Source organism: Mastacembelus armatus, chromosome 19 (genome assembly GCF_900324485.2).
Source record: "Mastacembelus armatus chromosome 19, fMasArm1.2, whole genome shotgun sequence".
Lineage (NCBI taxonomy): Eukaryota > Metazoa > Chordata > Actinopteri > Synbranchiformes > Mastacembelidae > Mastacembelus > Mastacembelus armatus.
Genome location: NC_046651.1, coordinates 6,445,037 through 6,461,163, shown reverse-complemented (window position 1 = coordinate 6,461,163; position 16,127 = coordinate 6,445,037). Strand labels below are relative to the sequence as shown.

The 16,127-nt window shown below is 40.5% G+C and overlaps 1 protein-coding gene across 2 annotated transcripts; it reads left to right on the top strand.

The window, feature by feature from the left end:
• The first annotated feature begins 2,570 nt into the window (after positions 1–2,570).
• Positions 2,571–15,419, top strand: sap30bp (SAP30 binding protein). Of its 2 annotated transcripts, none has more exons than XM_026315583.1 (10): positions 2,571–2,692; positions 3,126–3,235; positions 4,304–4,348; positions 6,798–6,837; positions 10,688–10,776; positions 12,442–12,533; positions 12,827–12,939; positions 13,019–13,077; positions 13,771–13,861; positions 14,673–15,419. In XM_026315583.1, the coding sequence occupies exons 1-10, from the start codon at positions 2,599–2,601 to the stop codon at positions 14,849–14,851; spliced, it is 912 nt and encodes a 303-aa protein (XP_026171368.1). In that variant the 5' UTR covers positions 2,571–2,598; the 3' UTR covers positions 14,852–15,419. The 2 variants fall into 2 exon arrangements, with proteins under 2 accessions (XP_026171368.1, XP_026171367.1); XM_026315582.1 differs by having other exon boundaries at positions 14,670–15,419.
• The last annotated feature ends 708 nt before the right edge of the window (positions 15,420–16,127 follow it).

The following is a 16,127-nucleotide window of genomic DNA, read 5'->3' as shown; positions in this document are numbered from 1 at the left end:
ATCTAAGGAGATTCGTCAAGGGAAGGATGGGGACACATTTCCATATTTCAGTTCTGAGATGAAGACTGGATCCACATCCACAAAGCCATGCCACTGGAATCCACATAAATTGAGAGTCGCGTGACTCATCAAGATTCATTACAGACCATGACAATGAAACACTGTGTGGCATCTCTTTTCAACAACAAAAACCTTACAGTGCCAGTGGATGAAAAGATGCCGTAATAAAGCTGATTTGTGTTTGAATGTCACAGTGCAAATTCACTAGTTTGGTATCCTGTTGATATTCATCAGGAATGTGAAAACAACATGAAAAATACACAGACATTCCAATTTGTGTATGTATTGTGTACTTCAATAGAAACCGGTTAGTTTAAAAAGACAGAGCGCCCTCTGCTGGTCCAGTGGAGAGAAAAAGATTTTTTTCAACTAGTGCCAATGAGAAATGTTGTTCATTAATCTACCACAATTACAAATGTAGTCTTATTATTTTATAGCATGGAAGTGTTATAATCTTTTACTAAGTCAGTGTTCCATGTGTTGATGTAACCAAAGCTGCAGTGTTACTATGTTTGGTTGTTCAGCCTGTAAATGTAATAAATTTTCATTACGTTTAAAAAAACAAATAGGTGTTTTTTATGTATAAGTTTGAATGAAGGTACCACTGTCAGTGAAAACATGGTATGATCTTTACTTCACTTTACTCCAATACTTAGATCCAATTTACATCAAAATAAACTTTAGATCCCATCAGTGTAAAAAGCTGCACTGGTGTGTGCACACCTTATCATCAGGTTTCTCCACCCGTCAATATGACTAAACATTAACCAGGAGCTGTTGCTTTTACTTTGCTTTGCCAACACAGAGCAAATGACAGCGCACTGGGAAAGCAAAAGGGCTGGAGCTGCTCGAGTTTGGACTGACTGATTTTAAACTGTCATGTTTGGCCTGTTTTCAGATATTTCTAAGGCTGCAAGTGGATCGGAACAGTAGCTGAAACCTTTTGCTCCCACACACTACAGTATTTTGACACTGTTAGGAATCACTGAGCTGTAAGAGGATCATTTAGCCAGACACGGCCATGGAGAGGTGAGTTTTGTGTCAATTACAATAGTTTTTAACATCAGCAGATTTCTATGGAGCATACTGAGTAAAATGTCAGCCTTTGGAAACATGTCAGCTTTTATCCCCCTTTCAAACATTTTATCAGGCTCTCTGTATTCTACAACGCATTACTTGTGGCAGCAAATAGATCCACAAACATTATCTCATCAGTTTAATATCCAGATTTTTTCTCCATTTAGCCGTTATCTGGTTTATCACTCTGCAGTGTACCAGCCCAGCAGAAACCCACAGGCTCACCTGAGGACGCGATGGAATGGTTTCTGTATCGTCTGCTTCAGGAGCCATGGGCGCTGGGTGGGGCTGTGGTTATAGGAGTGTTTGTGCTGGCAACCCTGTCGTTGGTCATTTTTGCTTTGCTGTTTGGATGCTGCTGCAGTTCAGAGAAAGGAGAACAGAAGAAGAAGCAGAAGAAGTCAAAGCAGGATGGGGTGATCTAGATATTTGTGAAGATAACTGACTTTATAGTGTAAATTAATGTTGACAAAAAAAAGGATTTGGCTAAATTTATTTGTCCAACTTTGGATCATATTGGGATGTGGTGGAAAATGGAAGTAGAACTCTGGATTCTTCGCACACATTTTGGAAAATATTGATATAAATGTAAAATAAATCCAAATATTTGCTGGTTCTTTGCAAATTACATCTATCTAATCTTTATAAAAATGCTATTCATTCATGTCATTTTAAGTTCAGTCAAGTTCATTACACTGGCTATTTAAGCCAGTGTAGTAACTGTACTGTAGGAAATAAAAAGTGCTTACTCAACAGGAACAGGAAGTTCTTTGTGTTTTATTTTTGCAAAGTTTTGATACTTCAAAGATGAACTTACATATGCATATTGCAGTACATATTAAAAACACTGATATGCAGAGGTGAAGACTACATCAATCTGCATGATGATCCAGTGGGTGGGGGCGTGAAGCTGGATCTTCTCATCTTGGTGTGGAGCTGTAGCTGCATTGTGATGCGAGACACTGCTCAGTGATTGTACCTAGCCACATCTACATAAAAGCAGCAATAGATCTCTCTACTTTCATTTTCATTATCCTCAATCATTTTACAGCACCATGACTTCATATAAAATACAAACACATACTGTAGGCTTATTTTCTAGGTCTAAGTACATCCTCCCAAACTAAATGCTTGGTTTGTATATGAACTGTATTTAAATGTGGTAGAAGGAAGATTCCACTGAGCTCAGTGAATTAATATATAATTTGAATTATATTTACCAAGAGAAGGAGAAAACATGCTAATCTTCATAATAAATGAAAGTTGAGAGCATCTGTTTATGTATGAATATGATGATTGTGCAATACCCTAACCCTTAAAACCTGTGGGGATACAGCAACAAGGATAATGGCCAGAAAACGAAAAAACTACATTTCCCTGTACTACAAAACCCTTGCGCAATCGTTTCTTTGACGTTATTAGTCTGCGACCAGGCCAGGCGTTTATGCGACGCACATAGCAATGGCCAGCGGTAAAAAGAATGCTCTTCTTTCCTCGTTGGCAGCTTATGGAGATGATTCAGAGCCTGATTCTGACCCCGAACCAGACGAGTCAGGTATTTCATGACAATTGTATTTTTTAAAAGTATAGTAAGTAAAGTAAAGTAAAAACACCGTTACATGGCCCGACACTTCATGTGGTAGCTAACGCTAGCCTGTTGCTAGCTTAGCGCCAATAGCAATACTGTTTAAGATGATGAGGGTTTGACTGTAAAATCAGACTGACAGTCTCTTTTGGTAACGTTATTGTTTACAGTGGCATAATACAAGTATAAGGCATCATTTCTCCGAATTCACTTGGATCACGGTCTCACACGTGACATTTTTATTTTTAAATCTTATGTATTTTGTTATTGTGTGTCGTCTTCCTGTTGGCCTGATCCACAGCCAGCCTCCATGTCTGACATAAAATTACATTACTAACCTCTCAGTTTAATCTTTGCCTCTGCAGTTATATGACCTTTGTCTCCTCTTCCTGGCCTTCATCAGGGGGACGTGGAGTCGGTCTGGTCTACAGCTATGGTGACGATGATCTGAACCGAACTGAAGACCTGGATGACAAGGGATCTGGAGATGAAGACAGCAGAGAGAGCAACTCGGTCAGTATTTGATTTACTGAATCCCTTCCTCTAGTTTTACTCTTCTCTTACAGTAGCGTTTATGTTTTGTGTTGTTGAAAGCTGGTGTGGTGTTAAAGAGTCTGGTGCTATTTGACATGAGACGTGTTCACTGAAGCCTGGGACAATAGACAGGCTGATGGGACTGCACCAGTGTTGTTTTGGCTGTGGCCGTAGTTGTAGCAAGTTACATCATATTTGACATCAGGGGTGTTTTTGCATTGAGCATTTATTTGTACTGGTGTAGGCTGATGAGAGCACTGCTAGTACCTGCACTGCAAAGTCTTTTGACAATGAACTAGTGGAGATTTTTTTTTTGTTACAGATAGTCCTCATAGGAATAGTCTTATATTACAATTAAGCAGTACTTTACTAGTATTTACACAAAGGATGCCATGATTATTTGGTTTAAAACTCAACTCTTGACTTAGGTGGTTAATCCAGTGTTCAACCATACATCTATTCAAAACATTTTACCAAAAGCCATAAAAATGGGCATGTCACATAAAATCATGTCCTCTTAAATGTAAATAAAAAAAGTGCATTCAACAACAATATAAATATTAATAGCAATGTGTTAGGTACGTGCAGTTGCATCAAAATAATGCTTCCTTTATGGCTTTATTTGGGTTTTGTTGTTTGTGTATTGTCCTGCAATATCTGTATATATATCTGTGTATAAATATCTTTTAGATGTTTGTACTCATCATTTGCATATCAGTAGGACCAATGTATATGCATATGTCTTTTCTTTCCATTCTGATGAATGACCCACCACCACACCATGACATTCCTTTTAAAGGTGCATTTAACATTATGTTAGAGTGGCTTTTTAATAGAAGTGTATAGTGATTCTGTTCAGTTTAAAATATAGGTGTGTCAATCTTGGACCACTAAAATAATTTTAAAAGACTTTGCAGTATTAAACACAAAAGGGTCGGAAAGTTTCCAGTCCGTTGCTTGGTGCTGTAGTGCTACTTGGTCCCCCTCCTGGTCTCCTCTCCTTGTTGATCCTTGTGGTGTTAACATTCTGCATTTTTGTTTTTATAGGAAATGGAAGAATCTGCAGAGGGGAGAGACGCAGATGATGTTGAGGTATTTGAACACCCACCTGGTGTGGGATGGATTGGATATTGAAAAGGATCAAGTCTGATTCATTTTTTTATTTGTTCTGTGACTAACCAGAAGTCAAGGAATTGTATGTCGAAAACTTTCACCACATGCTATGAAGACGCATGTTCACTAGATGGTGCTCTGGGTTTATTAATGTTTATTAATGGATGATGAACAGTCAAGTAGCAAACAACAAGCTTAAGTATGACCAGGTCACTGAGCTGTGCTGTACTTAAATATGTTTCTTGTTGCTTGACTTTTGCACCTTCATGTGACTTAAACCTCATTTGGGGTGAAGAGTTTGACCAACAGTGTTGTTTTTCAGAGCACACTGCTTGGTCCTGCACAGTTGTACCGTACTAACTGCACCCTACGTGTGCATGTGTGAGCTGGACAGCATGCCAGCTTCCTCCTGTGCTGTTTGGTACAGGTCACTGAGTTGAGAGTGACTCACAAACCTAACAAGCAAGAACAGTGCAGGTCAGACAATTCTGCTACATCTGAGCCTTTGTTTCTATACTCCATCATAATTTCATCTATTCAGTATGCTGTGTCATGAAGGGGTGATAGTGTTGGCAAATTAAGGAACTTGTGATATGGTAGATGTGACAATCTTTACCTTGATGTGATTTCCTGGTCATGCATATATTGACATGTGGAGTATTATTCCCATTGAAGAGAAGCAACATTTCCAGGGAAGTCATGGAAGCAGTGTTGCTTGTAGGATAACACTGAATAATTATTATATGCTCTAGGTTTGTGTTTAGCCCTCAGGGGCTGACTGCTCCATGTATGTGTTCTAGCCTGTAGCTGCAGAAGACTGGTATGTAGCTTCATGTTAACTGTTGTGGTACAGTTTGAGATTTATTAGGTAAGATAGTGAATGTTTGTTTAAGCTCTCACTTTGCTGGCCCACTTTATTGTTATTAGTTATATGTTGACTGTGAATGGTGGCTGCATGTAGATAAGGAAGTCCCTGTACTTCTTCATCTAGGCCTCATTTAACTGGGGGTCTTTAGCATATGTTACAGCCCTTTGCAAGGTTCATTGGGTAAGAAAAGTGGTGAGTTTGTATTATTTATTTTGCAATATGTTTCTTTCATTGAAACATTTCTGGATGTCAGATTGTAAGGATGATTGCAGGCAGTGGTCCCAGGACTCAGGCTGGGCAGGAATGAACTGTATTGACTTGAGAGGTTAGGTTTTGAGTGAGGTATGTTGAAAAATATTGGATGGATTGTGAAAACAGCTACAGATGTCCATAGAAAAATGTCAGTAATTTTGGTCTTCCTTTAATTTTTTTCTCTAGCAACATAATCAGATTAGATTTCCCAATATTTTTATTTATGAGAAAATACGAACATAGCTATTTCCACTCCCGACAGCTTCACCCGTACGTTTAGTTTTACCATGCTAACATGCTAAACAAAGATGGTGAACACAATGGCTGATCCCAGCTGACACTGCCTCACAGGTGGGGTTACACCCTGTACTGGCGGCTAGTCGATCATGGGGCTGACACATCCTGAGTGTAGTATTCCAGGTAATAAAATGAAAATTGAATATGATTATTATTATTATGTAAAATGTATGGAGTGGACCTTTCAGTTTGTGTCAGAGTTCTGTTTATTTGCTAGTCAGACTGTAAGTATGCAAATAATAACAATGACATATATATGTAAAGACTGAAGTGTGGCGGTTTTATTTAGCATACTGTGACCTCTGACCTCCCCGTCACTGAGGGTCAATGGGAAAGAATGAAAGACTGGCAATCAGTAAAAATGACATGTTTGCAATTGAGCATTTTCATTTGCTCTGTCTCAAAAATATTTGTTTTCCTGGTTTGTATTTTTGCCACCATGTCTTTCTGTCCTCTGACCTCCACCTACGCTGTGCCCATGCAGTTGCTAGGCGACACCATGATGCCCGTGAATAACAGCACTGTTCTTCTGTGCAGAACCTGCATTAGGCCCACAGTGCTGGCACAACAGGCGGCATTTTTTTTTTAGAGGCTGGATAAGATTCTTCCCCCTGCCTGCTGAGCCAAGGCATTCACAGTAAATAGTCTGGATTTACTGTTCTGGTTCCTATTACGTCTTTGAAACCATTCCTTGTCTGTGCATTAACATCTGTGATTTGTAGGTTTCTGGTACAAATGGAATGAGCTTTTGTCTCCAGCTCCACTTTTTTTTTTTTTTTTAAAACAAACTGGCTTTGATTTTTTTTTTGGGGAGTTCACCTCACAAGCCCTTTTGTAATCCACTGGGAACATGGTTCAGTTATATCCACCAGTGTTACTCACTATATTTCCATCCACTAGGGGTTGATGCTTAGATTCTCCTGCATATAGGAGGTTTAAATATGCTATATCTCTCTGTTTCTGTCTCTCTCTCCCTCTTCCCTTTGTCGTCTTTTTTTTTTTTTTTTACAGATCTCAGAAGCAGAAAGAAAGGACCCCAATGAGTTAGTTGGTGAGCACACACACACACACACACACAAACAAAAAACAAGACTTTTAAAGGTTAATCTTGCGTTAAATGTTGGTAATTCCCATGAGAAGACCAAAGTCAACAGTCCATATATCCTACTAACCAGTAGTGTGTGTGTATAGCCAAAGCCTGATTTATCTTATCCCTTTAAGTTCCAGTGTTGTCCAATGCTCACAGCCAGCCTCATGTGTGAAGTGTTCTTTCATTCCTGTTAACATTCATTTATTTTCAGTCTGTCTCACATGCACTGTACAGCTGTCAGCAGGCCTCCAAATTACAGATTATCTGCAGGTCTTGATAAACAGTTAATCCATTCATCAATTTTCTGCTTGTAATTAATTATATTATTATGCGTATTGTGATATACTGTTAGAAATTAGTCTAGGTCTCATCTTTAGTGGGTTTTTATTTTAGTTTCATACACAAAATGATTATTACACAGGTATTAAATGGCATTTGTTATGGCAGGAACCAATGGGTTTGGGTTAAATACTGGTTTGATAAAACCTTGTAGTATAACACTAATACACAGTAGGATCTGGTGTAAGAGTCAGACTTGCTTTTCACTGTGTCCACTACATGTTGGTACAGTAAGTGTGTGAATCACTTTCTAGAAGCCTCTTTGTCCACTGTGTGACTGACAGCTGGGTTATGAAGGTCTAATCCAGGGGCTGGCAGTGGTTCATGAGTAATGGCTGACTTGTACAGGTGTGTGTGTGAGCGTCAGACCAGACCGGATGTGAGTGATAGGAGTGCTGTTGTGCACACAAGTCTTAGACAATAAACTTTTAGCACTAATGATTCCCTCTGTGCTGTTGGTTTATAGCTGGATACAGATAGTAGCACAGTTTATGCAATGCAGCACCGATATTCATTCATCATTTAAGTGCACAATAGAATCAGAAAATAATACGATAATGTTTTGCAGTAAGGGTGGAGAAGTGATTATTATAAGTAAAATAATATGATTCAGCATTGATCCTCATAGTGAAATTATTCTGTGAATGGAATGTCTCATTGACTCCAAGTAGGAAATGATTTATTGAGCTGCTTTCTTTTTGAACTGAATGAAAATGGTATTCCCATGTTCGCATGTTGTATCCTATAACTGGACTAAATTAAGAAGCCTCCCTCTGGCCTCCCTCCAGCAGGCTCCATGAGGGACACGGCAGTAGCTGAGTGAATTTAGTGGCTTCTGCCCACAGATTTGCTCCATCTGTTCCACTAGTTTGTCACATCTTCATAAAGAAATCACAAAGGGAAGGAAGTGCACCAGAGCAATTTTTATTTTTCAAAACAGCCACCATCATCGTACTACGGTGGCAGAGTGACTCATAGCCTGAGCCTGGACACTTGACATTCCTGCATAAGAGCTTGGTTGCTCTGTCTTGTCCGTCAGTAAATGTCAGTGCGTCTGGCAAAAGGCCTCCCGTCAGCAGGCTGAAGACAACTCTTTGTCCGTTCACTGAAGGGACCCACATTGTTCGTCTGTCCGAAAAAGACCCTCTGGGCACAGATCGTGACTTTCTGTCTGTTTCTCCTGGAGACAGATGGTAACTTTCAAGCGTCATATAATCTTTTCTCTGTCTCCTTATTGCTCTGTGTCCCAAAAGTCTTCCTGGCTGTGCTGCTGTTATATGAAAATATCCTTCACTCTCAGAGCTGAATTGTAAACAGGGATATTTGCCACACAGTGTGTGATTTATTCACCACCACTGTTTAGGCTACAGTGTTTATTTCAGTGTTTAAATTAGAGTTTGTCTAGTAAGGTTACAAAATTATCAAGCAAATCTCCTGTTGTTTTGAGCGGATTAGCAGGTTTCCACAATACTAAAACCCCTGTTGTAGCTACAGTGTGTAATTGTCTGTAACAGTGTGTGCATGTGCATGTCTGTGAGAGAGTATAATGAAATGCCAAGCTACCACCTAATGTGTGTGATTCACTGGGCTTGCCTTGTCAGGTTTTTCATTGTTAGCAGCTACAGTTTTTTCCTGTGTTCTAAAATATGAGGTCTACAAAGTGGAACCATTTGTCATTATGTAACTGCATCCCTGCTAACTTTCTGCTCTGTCAACAATGTGGAAGCCTGATTGCATATGTGCTCTATGTTACTCATGTGTCTAGCCAACAAAGACAACGCCCTGCCTTTGCCCCAGCGGGGGAAGTAAACCATAAGCATATCAGCTATGGAGCAGAGTTGAGAGAGGGAGGTACTGCTCCTCCTCTGCTGTAGGACGATCAGGGCGACAAGTCCATATCAACCCGTGTGTCAGTGTGTTTTCTCACATGATCAGCAGACCAAAGAAAACAGTGAAGATACTGAAGGGAGGGAGGGACCACTTGAAGGACTGTGTCTGTACATGACTGCATCCAGTCTGCACACAAGACACTACGAAGTTCGGCTCTGGCACAGTCCCATAGGCAGGGACTGCTTCACTCAATCCGATCAGCAATTAGTATGTGAACTGATGGATTGTAGGTGGTGTAGCGAGATGGCACACAGTACAGCTGCTGAACCTGAACTTCAGCAGTGCCAGCAATTTCATCATATAGCAGATCAGCAGCAAATCATGTATTTCTGTGTCAACCTCAGCAAAAGAGCTCATGCAGTTCATAGATATCACCAGTGAGTTAAGCTGCGTAGTTTTTGAACTTTTATGGTGCTCGGGCAACGTTTCAGTGCAAATGATCAATGCAGTACTTTTTTTTTGATCCCTTGTTTTTGTGGCCACCAAATAATTTTTTAGTTTTGCTAAATATTTCTTTAATACAAGCATTCTTAGACGAACCTTTCCTGATTCAAATCAAACGTTAAATTTGACTGATTTTATCTGGGAAAAGTTCCAGATTATGAAGATAAATTTGTGATATACAAATGGTGGCTACATTACTTACTTTTGAGCTATAAGAAGAGTGATCTGCAGGTACATGTTGTTATAGCATATTATATGCCAGTTTGAAATTCTTTACTATTAGATAGAATTATTAATGTGTTCTGGATAATTAAGTTTTATGCAATTGTTTCACTTTTTGAGATACTACTTTTTTTTTCATGTAGATGCCAGTTGCTCAGAGTTCATTGATCTGTAGTTCAAGAAAACCCCAGTGTCACTTTTATTAGGGGTTTATTAAAATTATAATCTCAGTGAAAGTAGCTATTTGACTTACAGAGTGCATGACTGTGGAATTTTCCTGTTCAGCAAGATTAAGACAGTAATTCACAATGTTGTCTTCTCATGCCCAGTCAGGTTTTTACTTGTCAATGATCTGCAGGCAGAAGCGCCTGCAGATCGTGTTTGCATGCACGTACATATGCATCCAGGCAGCTTCAGCACTTATTTGAAGTGTGACTGAGACTGTTTGTATTATTGGGATACAGAGTGACACTGAAGAAAGCCTGGCCTGCAGTCAGAGAGCAGAGACAGAGAAGTCTGTCAGGGAGAGCAGGAGAGGGGAGAGGAGGCTTCCTCCTCCTCACAAGCCCTAACAGCAGCCACTCCCTGCCCAGGCACCTCATTGCCCTATGAAACCCACTGGCATACACATTGGATTGTGATGAAGAACAGGATGCTCAGGAATTTACCAGAGATGTTTGCCTAACACAGAGTCGACATTTGTTTCAGTAACTGAGTTTGCTTTATTCATATGCCACCTTCCTTCTGGTTTGTCATCTGCTAATTCAGCCACATATGTTATTTGTCTGTTTGCAACACATTCTGAATATGCACACCAGAGATTTCTTAGAAAATCTCAGTTCAGCTCATAAAGACATGCGACACAATAAGAGTAGGCCTATAAGGGCTCATCTTTCTGTTTCTATCTTTTTGCCAGCTCAGTTCTCAGAGAAGGTGAGAAACATGTCGCCTGATGAGATCAGGATCCCTCCAGAGCCCCCCGGGCGCTGCTCGAGCCAACTGCAGGTAGACACGATTTGGGGTCTTTTGAGAGTTTGCTCTGTGTTGTGTGTTTTTAGCTTGTCTATTTCCTTTTTTTATGTGCTGGACAAACACTTCCAAGGTCATAAATGTGTCCTACTAAAAGATAGACTTTCATTGGCTCCTTATGTTAGATGTTGGTTTTATAAGCAGTCTGGACTTGCTATCCAGGGTTTGTAGAGTTTGAAGATAAAGTTAAACTTAGACTGAGTGCTGTCTTACCCAGAGAACGCTCATCTGGGTGTTGATGCTGTCAAAATAACCAGTTCCTCATGCCAAGTCAATAATATAGAAGTTTCACTCATTCCTCCTGGGGTTAGAAATAAATTCTGGTGGCTACATAAATTCTGAGACTCACCCCTGTAATTAAACCAGCACAGTGTCATCTTCTGTCAATTTATTATCACTAGCACGGCTCTCTTTCTGCCTTGCTGTGTTCACTTGGTGTGGTTAACAGCAATAAGATGAGGAGCTGAGGCAGGTCAGGACACACAACAGACTTAGCAGTATCCCCGCTGGGGTGCCACTCCCCCACCTATCAGATGAGCAACTAATGATTCACCTTCACCAGTACAGCCTGGATATCCCTGCCCTCAGGTCACGGATGAGCAACATGTATGTGTAGAAATCAGTTTAATTGGATTTCACAAAGACTGTTTTGACAATAAATTGGCTTTTCTTGCCCTTGTTGCTTCAGTATTGCTGGAATGTGTCCGTTTTGTGGATAGTTTCCAAATGGCTTTTGCAATTGTGCCCTGAGCTCTAAACATCCCTCTGGCTGCCATATTCCACAAGATCAAGCCTTCTGTGGGTCATGGGTCAACCAAATATGTGACTCTGCATGAGACCTCGCATGTCAACATTGGTTTTAGAGCATTTGTTAGTTTCTTGTAGTCATTTGCACATTTTTTGCCTACGCTTAATGCCACTCTTTACCATTTTAACCAGTTGTATGGAACGTTGTTTATACAAATGACTTCTTGTGTTGTTTGCACTGTGCTCTTCAGTTGAGCCAATACAGCCTTGGTTTCATGCTAATCCACAGATTGACATTTGATTTATGGTAATATGGAAAGCAATATGCTAACAAAGGCAGTGAAGAAGAATGCTCCATACAAGCAAATGCAGGCTTTAAAATTAATTTTTCTATGTTAGGCCTAATCTCACTCTGGATGCCCTGGCTACATTTGCCAGCTCCTTGTGGGTTAGTTGAACCTGGTTGTCAAATATTTCTGAGAGGCTTCAGAAAATATATATACAATAGTTTCATTCACAGAGTTGGTCAGTGGCTTCAGAAACTATTCTGACCTCTTTATTTTTTTGCACACTTTGTGTTGTATTTAAGGTCCTACAACTCCCACTGCATGTCTGGAGAAAAAAGTTTTTTTTTAGAGTTTAAAGAAAATTTGCAAAAATCAGTTTCACCTTTAGGTGACTGATTAGATTGATGAGAGAAATAGGAATTTTACTTATTTAAATCCGACAACACAAAAAGCAATGCAAAAATACTTTGTGAAGCCACTGTGTACAGGTTTTGTTTATGTGGTGACACTGACTGTGTGTCCTGCCAAATGTAGAATGAGAGGAAGCAGAGGTTCAGTGATGACCTGCCTGTTCACAGCCTTCAATGATTTGTTTGTTTTGTAACAGGAGAAGATCCACAAGCTGTATGAGAGGAAGCTCCATGGAGATTTTGACACAAACAGCCACATACAGAAAAAGAAGGAATTTAGAAACCCGAGGTATGCTCATGCTCCAAAACACACACACACACACACCCACACACACACACACACACCCACACACACACACCCACACCCACACACACCCACACCCACACCCACACACACACACACACACACACACACACACACACACACACACACACACACACACACACGCAGGCTGGTATTTACACATGATACCGGACATACTTATTGGTGTAGATAATTAACAAGCTTATTAATTTTCTGCCCACAAATAAAAATTAAAAAATTAAACATCTTCTTATCTCTCTTCTTTGGTTTTCTTTCAGTATTTACGAGAAGCTCATTCAGTTCTGTGATATTGATGAACTTGGAACTAACTACCCAAAAGATATGTTTGATCCTCATGGCTGGTCAGAAGACTCCTACTATGAATCTCTAGGTAAGGAAGCCCTTTTTTTGTCCATAGTTCTGTCTGGTTGCAGCTCAGCACTCATGCAGACTGTTGCATTTTGTTTCAGCCAAAGCCCAGAAAGTGGAGATGGATAAGCTGGAGAAAGCCAAGAAGGAGCGGACCAAGGTAAGACAGACAACAGATTAAAGGGGATTGAGTTGCTGTCAGTTCTGTTCTGTCTGCGTCAGGGGCAAGTCTCCACCAGCTGCACTTAATTTCTAGTTTTTCACCAGACATGCAGAAAGTAATGTTGCCAAGCTCTGCTCTTGTAACAGCAGCTCAGGCCCAGCCCCTCACTTAGCCGTACCCGTTTGTGTTTTGCCTTGCGTTTCTCTGTAAATACAAACACGTGTCTCCCTTTGACAGCTATTTTTGGTGTTTACCTCTGAAAGAATTATTTAGAGCTGAATAGTGTCTCAGTGTGGGGACTGAGAGGTGATTGAGTCTCCTAGGAACATGTCCACGTGGTTAGAAAACAGTGTGAAACATGCTGCTGTCATCATCAGCAGAAACATGATTCCTGCAGCTGCACATTTGTCAGGAACTGGACTTGAATGAACATGCAGCCTACCCTATTACTCTTTGCTGTGAAAGGTATGCAGGCTGCAGCAGTGTTAACCTGAGAGGAATAAGGTTTCAATATAAGAAGGGAACCAGACAAAGGGAGTAATTTTCTCCCCCTCACTCAACAAATACTGTTGTTGTGGCCTTGAGCAAGACACGTAATAAGACCCCAGATGCTCAAGTTTGCTGTGGCTGTGAGTTAAAAACAGAATCAGGAATTTAAATAAACACTCTAATATTGTGTGTGTTGAACAGATTGAGTTTGTCACAGGGACTAAGAAAGGCACCAACCCATCCAGCACAGCGGCCTCCACCACCAGCAGCACCACCACCACCACAGCCACAGGTAAACATCCACCACTGCAGCACCGCTCAGCTTAAGCTCCTTTCAAACATGCTACTTTTACATGTCAGGTTGCTGTTTAGATAAGGCCCTGAGGCGCTTTCTTGTAAAAGTCCTGGTGGCATTGTTACTAGGTCTGATCCTCAAATGTTTATGTAACACTTCAATCACAGTCTGAATGGGATACTATCAAACAGAGGATGAGCTTACTTTGAGTATATAAAGGTCGATAATAAAATCCCCTGAAAACTGGTTTCTAATGATTTTGGATATGAATCTGTTATTTGTTGAGACGTTAGCACTAAAAAACCTCATCTGGACATTATGGGCTTTGGTTTGATTACAGTGGTCTAGCAACATAAGCAAACAACCCTCGAACTGTCAACACATTTTGATCCAACTGTTGCTGAGTTTTGTCTGGTGTGCAAAAATAAGTGACATAGCTACTTCCAGTGGAGCCCTGCCAATTTCTGCACCACAGAAAAAGCAAGGACACAGACAGAAATGTGGAAATTTCATGTGAATAATAAAAACAGATTTTTTTTTAACGCTAGTCATTCAGCTGTAATAGGTCACCCATAACATGATAGCATCATTTTCAGTGTTTCATTTGATAGCTAGTGGCTGTGCAGCAAGTAACATGTAATTGCTTCAACACTCACAGTGAAGACGACAACTGGTAGAAACACTACCATTACTACCACAGTCAGCTATGACTTGCATCCATCTGTGCTGTCTTAAATTCCAATGGGCACCTCTAAAGTAGTATCAGAGCTTTTCACAGTGTCCTCTATGTATTTATCTTCATCAGCAGATGCCCAGAAGAGGAAAAGCAAGTGGGACTCTGCAATCCCCGTGACCCTGGCCCAGCCAACCCTCATCACTACCACTGCTACCCTGCCTGCTGTCGTCTCTGTGACAACCACTGCTAGCGGCACCAAGACCACTGTTATCTCTGCAGTGGGCACCATCCTAAAGAAAGCAAAGCAGTGAGCACATGATTGTCTGTAAATGAGAATGATCCAAACAGTGGCTGACATGAAGCTGGAAGACCAGTGCTGTCCTCAGCTCATCATGTATGTGGGAAAGATGCAGTGGAGGTCAGATGAAACTGATGGACACTTCTGTACATTTGTTGAACCAGCCCACTAATTTAAAGACTTAAAACTGCCTTCTGTCTCTGGGAATTCACCTGCACTATTGCATTGTAAAGCCAAATTCACAGTTGAGTGAAAATACTCAAAGATGGTCTGAAAACTCTGATGCATGTTGATCTCATGCTGATGAAATATGTGTTACTCATTTTTATTGTGTTGGCAACAGTTTGAAACAGTTAGAGAAACATAGAACATGACAGTGGTTGAATAAGGGTCCGAGTCTTAAATAGACCTGGTAGAAATATCTGGAAACAATGGTGTTTTTATATCCATAGTTCTGCGTTGTCTCCTGATGTGTAATAGATCAACAGCTCTGAAGCACTGGCATATGTTCTCAGCTCTGACATATTTTTTACACTTGTACATATGGTGAATAAATTGATCAGTTGTTGCCTTTTCAGTTGGGCTGTTGTCTGTTCTGAGTTTGTGATCACCTCCCTGAAGTCAGTTCATCATGCTGAAATAGAAGTGTTTCTCTGTGCGTGGAATCAAAACAGGCATTCGGTAAGCTATTCAGCCCACAAGAGGATGAAACATTTTCTATTGCTTCACATGAGTGTTTTCTGTGTTCAAATGAAAGGACTCTGTTCTTCTAAAGCTAACAGTCACCACTGATTGCAGGCAGTGACCTGAATCTGGACTGAATAATCCCTTTGGCTTTCACCGATACCCACAAATGCAGTTTCTGTCTTCTCTCTCAGGGAATGCATCTGTATTCCAGGTGGGTTTTGGCTTCCTCATCTCCATGTCTCCACATCTGACTTCAATAAAAGGAAGTGTAAAGATGTAGCTCTACTTCTGAATCACCACGTAGAGTTGAAGTTGACACTGGTAGTAAGCCAAAGTTTTGCCATTTCCTGGAGGACAAGTGAGAGGAGTTATTAAGGAATTGGCACCCTTCCCATTTGTTTACTGTTAAAGCTGGAAATATTTTTTGCATAACTTCTCACATTGTAAGATATGCAAAGCTGGGTGCAGTCTTTCAAGTAAGCACTGAAAATATGCAAAAATGACTTCCTTGTTCTCCAGTTGTGTTTATCTTAACCTAACCTTGCGTTCCAAGTGATCTTTATGTAATAAAAGATGCATGGTGGCCCCTACTGTGACTGTGA

Coding starts and splice junctions, on each gene's coding strand:
- sap30bp (XM_026315582.1), top strand. CDS start 2,599: ATGGCCAGCGGTAAAAAGAATGCTCTTCTTTCCTCGTTGGCAGCTTAT. Junction 12,940..13,018: donor CTCCTACTATGAATCTCTAG/GTAAGGAAGCCC, acceptor ATTTTGTTTCAG/CCAAAGCCCAGAAAGTGGAG. Junction 13,078..13,770: donor CCAAGAAGGAGCGGACCAAG/GTAAGACAGACA, acceptor TGTGTTGAACAG/ATTGAGTTTGTCACAGGGAC.